This window comes from Lytechinus pictus, chromosome 8 (assembly GCF_037042905.1).
Source record: "Lytechinus pictus isolate F3 Inbred chromosome 8, Lp3.0, whole genome shotgun sequence".
NCBI lineage: Eukaryota > Metazoa > Echinodermata > Echinoidea > Temnopleuroida > Toxopneustidae > Lytechinus > Lytechinus pictus.
This window is the reverse complement of record NC_087252.1, coordinates 12,390,872-12,399,473: the sequence shown is the minus strand read 5'-3', so window position 1 is coordinate 12,399,473 and position 8,602 is coordinate 12,390,872. Positions and strand designations below refer to the sequence as shown.

General features: G+C 33.3%; 1 protein-coding gene across 2 annotated transcripts in view; it reads right to left on the bottom strand.

Moving 5' to 3' along the window:
• Window positions 1-4,593: 4,593 nt before the first annotated feature.
• Window positions 4,594-8,602, bottom strand: part of LOC129267168 (ubiquitin conjugation factor E4 A-like) — a 29,072-nt gene continuing 25,063 nt past the window's right edge. The window contains exon 20 of one of the 2 annotated variants that reach the window (XM_064103584.1): window positions 4,594-8,390. In XM_064103584.1, coding sequence (XP_063959654.1) covers window positions 8,273-8,390 — 118 coding nt within the window. In that variant the 3' untranslated portion in view covers window positions 4,594-8,272. The remainder of the gene's footprint in view (window positions 8,391-8,602) is intronic. The other variant, XR_010294412.1, reaches the window with a different exon arrangement.

Below are 8,602 nucleotides of genomic sequence, written 5' to 3'. Positions count from 1 at the left end.
AATTTGAGTTCCATTTTAGATCTATTTATTACAAAATCTTTTGCAAGACGAAGCACAATACTAATCGAAAAACAAACAAACACAATGTGATGTTGTATCAGAATGCAAGTACTAAGGGGTTTTTTGTTTTAATTATACTGCAAACTATTTAATTAAAAATTTGAGTTTTGAACTTTACTATTTCTTCCAAACTAGGAGATGTGTTCCAGTTGTGTTTTATGTGTTCCTTTTAATTCATTACTAATTGCATTTGCCATTCTACTGCATTAAAGTCGTCTTTATTTTCATCTCATCTTTTCATTGTGGCATTGTTTGTTATATATACCTATTTTATATGTACATGTATGTTCTATATTGCGATGTCCAAAGCGTTCATTTGTAAAAACTATTGTGCAAATTCCTCACGCCTGTACATATACAAACATTACTAGCTGGACTTTGTTTGCATATATTATCAAAGTTATAGTGTGCATATCATTTTCATTTTTTTGCGCATTTTTGTTATTTTGTTTTCAGGTATATAGTTGATATTATAATGTAGCTATTTGATCTTGCTGTAAATTGATCAGAAGAGAACAAATTTAAATGTTTTGCTCATGTTGTTATTTGCCCATTATTCATTTTCTATGTACATGTATTTAAAAGAAAAATCAGTGTTGTCACTTAATCGGTGTTTCATGTTTTTATCCATTTTACTATGCCATTACAGCTTTTTGCCTTTTGAAGAATTATGCCTTTATGGGATTGGAAAAGACAAATTGACTTAATTAATCATGGAAATAATGGAATAGACAACAATGGAATGTATTGATCTGCCCCTACCAGTTGCAGTTTTCTAGTGTATCAACTACTTTGTATTATCTCCAACTAATAAAGTATAGTATTCAAAATATAGTTGAACTCTGAAATAGACCCCGACATAGAAATTCAAAATTTCTTTCATTTTTGTATTCATATCATATGTTTCTGTATGTATTCAAAATGAGCTTGTAACATGTAGGTATCTGCAAAGTGACAGCAGCACATGTATTTTCTAGCTTGCCTTGTACTAGCAAAGTAGTATTTTAATATAATGTTAAGTGCTGAAGGATGAAGCAAGTTTGTTTTAGTTTCATAATGGTGAGATGTCCATAGCATGGGGCGGGTTAACATCATTCTGGCTATTATATTCATTTTTATTATTATTATTATTATTGTTATATATTTGGCAAATTGCAAATAAGAGAAGATAAACAAAAGTACAAATACGAAGTGAGCATCATAAATGCCTTGTTTCTGGAAAGGCAAAATGAAAAAAATGAATATGTACAGCTTTGTAAATAATTATTTGACCATATTGTATGCAAGCTTACTACAAAAGTGGTCTATACAATTCCCAAAATGTATGAGGTTAGTCTTCTTTTCCAACCCACATGACTTCACAATCCATTGTGAAAATGAAATGGTCAATATGTATCTCGTTTAGTATTACACTCTTCAATTTGAAAGATAAATCTTTTTCCAAGTTATTTCCAAATAGGCAAGTTAATATTCTCTTAGAGTTATTTAAGACATTTGTAGATCAACATGTATAGGTTAATAGAAAACACTATATGCATTCTTAAGGAAGTTATTTTCTATTGAATCAAAACTCAGAAAAAGTCAGAAATCTCTTCCGTTACCAATTTGACCCATAGATTTTTTTTGGATTTACTTTTTAGACATGTAATTCATTTTGAGTTCAGTTTGAGAATTTGGAATGTTTTGTTTCTGTTTAATTCTTGGTCTTCCATTTCACTCACAACAACCAAGCGAACTTTAGCCCGATCTTTAGCTATTACATTACGTCAAATGACATATCATTGGTTGGATTCGAGTCAGTGTCATTGGTATGACGGACGGCCAAATTACATTTTCTTTCAGTTTGATTTCTCGATCATCATCATGTCCAAATGTGGTATTGCTGCTCATTAGTAATATTGCAAGTACAGGAACCCATTTCATAAACACATGCAACTAGTGTTATTCTGTAATTATGCCAATACCATGGTAACATAGTTAACAGCCATCCAAAGTCAAGGTTTTTTCCATGGTAACTGCCATGATGGCAAAGTTACAATAGTTGTAATGTTTTATGACATGTGCCCCTGAGACTGCTAGTAATGATTATATTGCACATGCGATTAATGTTGCGTGCATGTGAATGTCCATTACAGAAAACACAAACATCAATCTCTCATTTACGATATTCTCTTATACTCACAGTTATTGCTATTGCTACAATTGCATTGATACCAGAAAAGTTGAATAAAAATTCATCTCTAAATTATCCTTTTTAATATCTCTGGACTGGAATACAAGATTACACTCAAATACAATCATGACATTTTACCTGTTTTTGGTAAGCTTTCACTTGGAATGTTTCAGGTGGCACTGGTGTAGGGAATGTGATGAAGTTCATAACCATATATAAGACACTCTCGCTTAGCTAATTGTAATGCATTAATCAAAGGTTTGTAACGTTTTAGTTATTTTATGCAATGAGGAACATGATGATAATGAGTTTAATTAGAGTATTTAATTGTTTTCAATTTAAACTGAATGCTGGAGCAGATTTGCAAGCTTTTTTTGTCAAATTATGTGAAACTGAAATTCGAATTGATTTTAAAAATGTGCATTGTAAAGTTAAAAGTTGTGACATCCATTAAATTTATTGAAAGGGCAAATTATTTTATTGTACTTTGTATTATTTTTGTGGTGATGGTATTAGAAATATTGCAAAGCCCTGCGTAGCATTGCTGATTCATTCTCGGATGTGTCCAATTAGTAGAAGTAGGTATTGGCAATTCATGTAAGTGTGAATGTCAGAGCAAAGATACATGTAAAAAAAAATGATTTCATTCCCTAATATAAACACAAGTATATATATTAAAAAAAGAAGATAACAAAAAGGATGGGGGGGGGGTCGTAGTAGCAGAGAGAAGGGGCTAGATGGACAGAGGGAGCGAAAGAGAGACACTTCTGATAGACTCATAATCTTCTCTATCCAATTTTTTTGAATGGGGTATGTACACATACTCCCCTAGCCCTAGATCACATAAGGGTGGGGGGGGGTGCTGTTGACGCAATCTGGTTTTCGAGAATCCTTGCTTTGTCACATACGCAGTGCCTCCAGGGAATGCAACTACTATGCACAGATGATATGTAGAAGATGAAAGAGGAGATACATATCAACCTCTTTGTCAGAGTACGATTTATGAGGAGGATGGCAGGTAGAATAAATATACAGCATCTGGGATATAGTCTCTGAATATTCCTTTCTGAGTTGAATGGGTAATATTGCATTGTCATGTGCTGTAGACCCAAATGCCTAGACTGCACTGTATCCACATGCAAGGTTTTTCCCTATTTTAGATGGATGCATTGGAAAGCTGTTCTTAAATTGTTAGTTTTCTATATGCTGTTGATTTGGATATAGATGGTGATGATGAAGATGAAGAAGATCAGGAGGATGGTGATGATGGTGACCAAAATGGTGATGATGATGATGGGTGTGGTGGTGGTGATTAGGTTGATATCAAATGAGATGAAATGGATGCTGGTCATGATTATTATGATACATGTAGCTGTGGTGGTAATGACAATGGTGGAAGTAATGACAATGGTGAAAGTGATGGTGATGATGACAATTATGGTGTTGGTTGTGATAATGTTGATGGTGATTATTAGTCGGAGGATGAGAGCAGAAAGGAGGATAAATATATAGAGGAGGGGAAGAAGAAACAAAAGTGAAAGAAGAGGAAGAAATAGAAGGAGAAGAAGGAGGAGAAAAAGAAGAAAGGAAGGAAGGAGGAGAAGAAGAGAATAGAAGAGGAAGAAATAGAAGGATACAAAGAAGATGGAGGAGAAGAAGTAGGATGAGAAGAAGGAGAAGAAGAAGAAATGAATGAAGGAGGAAGGAAGGAGGAGAAGAGAATAGAAGATGTTATACCAAATATAATAGACTAACTATAAAGACAGGAAGTTTGAGGGAGCAAGTATGAGAAACCAAGGAACATGTAGTGTGAAAATAAGGTTACAGGGTATACTACAGTCGGACAGGATTAACCTCCTGACATCTATGCTTTTGCATATCAGGGAATACACTTTATAACACCCACATACAATCATTTTAAATTCAACTCTGCATTACATTACAAATCTTCCTAGTAATACCAAGGTATGTTTTTCTTTTGCAATCGGTAAAGTAAAACTTCATCTTCTTTTGATTCCGTATGAATCACAAAGGAAGTTATAGGTTTATACATTTTTGTTTAATATGCTATCTTTTGTTATAGAATGCATATTTCTTTTGTTCCTGATTCTAGATCTTTTTTCTAGTTCTACAGTTAAAGCACCTAATGGACAGACCTCATTATTTGTCTCGTAAAAACATTTGTAATATTTATTATATTAATTGAAATTATTATTGTAGCTATTATCATTATAATTTCTTTTTTTTAAAGTTATTGCTATTATAAATACTTTGTATCATCATCATTTTTATCATCATCTTTGTATTAATCACCATTGCACCGGTATTAACAAAAGAAAAAAAACAGAAATAATTTAATGTTTCTTTTACATAGCTTTCTTTATTTCATTATCTGAAATAAGTAAAATGATATCTAATAAATATACACATAATCTCCACAATACAATCACATAGTCAAAATATCTCAAAATTCAGAAGTCTCAAAATTTGGATAGAGCAATATACGTGTACATATTATACTACATGAATATATCATTTCCATGAAGTATTAAAAACAATTTAAACAAAACAATCAAAGATCTTTGTACAAAGTTTTGTGTACATGTACTTGATCAACAGTTACCGAAACAAAAACATATTTAAGAATATATTGGGGGCTGGATTGTTTCAGGGTGCTCAAGAAACCAAATGAACCAATAATTATATAACACAATATCCCCATTCCAACTCCCCCCCCCCCCCCCAAAAAAAAAAAAAAAAGAGGGCCTGGGTAACAATGTGGCAGTTAGATATTCACAAAAATATGTTTAGCCCTTTAAAAAAATATAAACATAGATGAACATGACAAACATGTCACATGAAACACTGCTATCACAAACAAGAAAATATACCAACCCCTTTCACCATTATCATATTTTCCTGCACTGAACAGGTCGATAGACCAAGGCGAACATCTGGGCATTTTTAATCTCGAGCCCTAGCAACTGTCCAGCCGATGAATTTGAAAACAATGCACTAGTGACCCGTACAGCAGCGCTGCGTTTTGGCATGCCTACAATGCATAATACACAAAACATCGCATTCATACTTTGTGCTGAACGTCGTGATAATCAAGTTCACCCATTTCATCCGGAAGTTTACAAACCTTTCTGAAATTTTCAGTGCTGTTTCTGATATTATTTCACCGTTTTCATTGCACTATGGTCAGTGCTGTCGTTAAGCAGATGTGACGTCACTCCACCCCGCCTATATCTGAAATACGAATGTGTGCCATCAGGACATTCGACAATATTTAAGAGAAATGCCCCAAAACATAAAATTTTAAAGAAAGAAATTAATCAAATCACCAGATTTTATAATTCATCACATTTTCCATCTGCATATCACCATAATCTTCACTGTATTGCACAAAGATACCTTTCTATACATCTGGGTCCCGTAACACAAAGGTTAGCGATTGATCGTACGCTTGATTTCTACGATTGATTGTACATTGTAGTCTATGGAATCAGTCGTAGATAATTGTTCTACGATCATTGCTAAGTTTTGTGTTACGGGCCCCTGATCAGCCAGCAAATTGCTGATTGGTATACATCCACTTTATCTACAACCATTTCATCTACTAACCACTGTCATTTAGTCCATTCATTAGCCCATTTTGGCTTAAAATTACTAGTAAGGCTACATGTATACCCATTTCATGTAATAACCACCGAATATAAACACCACTTTAGTCTAGAAGGTTAAATGAATCAGTGGCGATCTGGGGGGGGGGGGGGCACATCCGGCCCCTGCCCCCCCCTGAGAGCGTAATAAATTTAAATGTAAATATGCCATTTTTACCAAAGTGTGCCCCCCCCCCTCTTTGAAAGCGAGGACCTTTTTTCCTTGTCAAATTTTAATAGGGAAAATGTGCCCTTCCCCTTTTGGAAAATCCTGGATCCGCCCCTGAAATGAATTTTGAAGACAAAAAAAACATTAGATGAAACAAGAATTGTACTGAATTGGTATTAGACAAAGTTGATATAAACCAATCAGATCACTGATCCATATATTGACATATTTAAAATACTAATCACAAAGGGAAACCTAGGCAAGCCTGCCTAAAATTCCACTTAACCTATATGAGATACCCTTTTCATACAATCAAATCTTACTTTACAAGTATAAATACTCAAAAACCAAAATATATGTATTGGAATATCTACAAAGATATAGTACTGCCAAATATAACAAATTCCTTAAGTTTTCACTTCTAAACCAATGTAGCTAAGCCAAAGTGTAATGGGAAAATGCATAATGAAAAAAAAGAGTATCAATTTAAACTCTTGAAGATAATGGTATAATGAATGTACACACCTAGACCTAGGGCTTCCGTACAAGACCTGTAATGAACAATTACCATGTATCTCTTATACCTACATCAAGGAGTTAACAATTCAAAATTTGAAAAGGATTGGAGTGAATAATAAGTTTACCCTGATGCATACAAACATTTAAATGCATATTCCTTGACCACTAACGATAACAAATGAAGAAGAAGAAAAAAATATGGATTTCCAAGTCCCTTTGCTTTGGGGCATATCATTTAAAGCTTAGTGATAGATTGCAAGGCTGATTTTTACGACTGATCATATACAATAATCAATGCAATCAATCGTATAAAACAGTCCCATGATCAATTGATAGGCTTTATGTTACAGGGCCCTGAAATACGTTTAGAAAAATTGGAGTGCAGATACATATACAAACTACTCAATCTAATATGCATTGGGTCAAGTTTATAAGAGAATATAGAGTACCAAAGCGATGACGTCACAAAAATTTTTTGTTTGCATTTCAGCATTTTTTATTAAAAATTATGGTAGAGCATGATGAAAACCCCCCACAACCCAAATTTGGTGGGAATCGGTCCATGGGGGCCTTAGATATGTCCTCATGAATACATAATTAGCCCCATTGAAGTCAATGTATTATTGGCTTGGTTTTAAAAGGTACGAACCAAGCCAATAATACATTGACTTCAATGGGGCTAATTATGTATTCATGAGGTCATATCTACATGTAAGGCCCCCATGGACCGATTCCCACCAAATTTGGGTTGTGGGTGTTTTTCATCATGCTCTACCAAAATATGGTATCAAATATGCTGAAATACAAAAAGTGAAAATTGATGTCACACTTCTGTACTCTATAAGAGCCAATTACATGTATATACATGTAGAATAAAAAAAAGCATGAACATTCACTGAAAACAAAAGCAGCATAAATATTCATCAAATAAAGCAGCATGAGTACATGAATCTTCATCAAATTATCCAATCACATAAAAACATTTAGATACACAATGGAAATATTCCAAACAAAATTTGATACCTGCTGAATGGCCTGTGCCAACATGCTATCAATCAAAAAGTTGTTAACCTTTCAAGATATAAATTATAACTAAGAATTCAACATGATATTTTGAGGGAATTTTTTTTTCAAAAGCAAAAAGGAAAATAAAAATACTGTTGCAAACTTTTTGATAGTGTTAAAGTTTACAAAAAAAAAATCAGCAACATGTACATGTAGGTAGTCATAATATGATTGAAATAAAATAAAAAGCAGAGAGAAGGTGAACAATAATTAATCAGTTTGCTGATAAGATTCAGCATTAATTTTTTTCAGTAATATGGAATGCTAGGTTTTCAAAATCCTCCTTTACTATTCACGAGATCAAATAATCTTCCGAAAACTTAATCCAAATTCATTATACACTAATAAACAATTATTTGGTACTTGGTTTCACTTAAACCATTATCTAGGCTAAAATTGTTGGATGCTAGAAATGTCAAAATTATTCAACTTTCATTTGTGGGTCATGCCATTTTGAATGTCTTAGGAACAAGTATTTGACCCACAATCCACTCATGATAATGGATGTTTGTGGCAAATTCCTCGTGAAACAAATAAACTGATGGTCAGCATTACACAGACCCAGCAAAAGAACATTTGTATGCAAAATGTAGAGAAGAGGTGGTGGTGGCTTTGTTAATGTTATTTTATCTTATCTTTTTGTTCTTGTTTCCATGCCTCTATCTCAGCTTTGAGTTGTGGATTTGACTGTACTTCTTCCATAGTCAATGGTGCCCTGTTGAATGGGTCGGTTTGATCACTGGGAAAAAAAAAAAAAATGGTGAAGATAAATATGTATTAATATTTGTGAAACATAAAAAAGGAAAACATACCCACACCTTACAGGGATACTCCAGGCTGAAAATAATATGTTTTGAACAGATAAACAAAAATCAGACAAACAACGTAGTGTGAGATTTTCATCAAAATCAGACAATAACAAAGCTATGGCATCTTAAAGATTTGCATTAT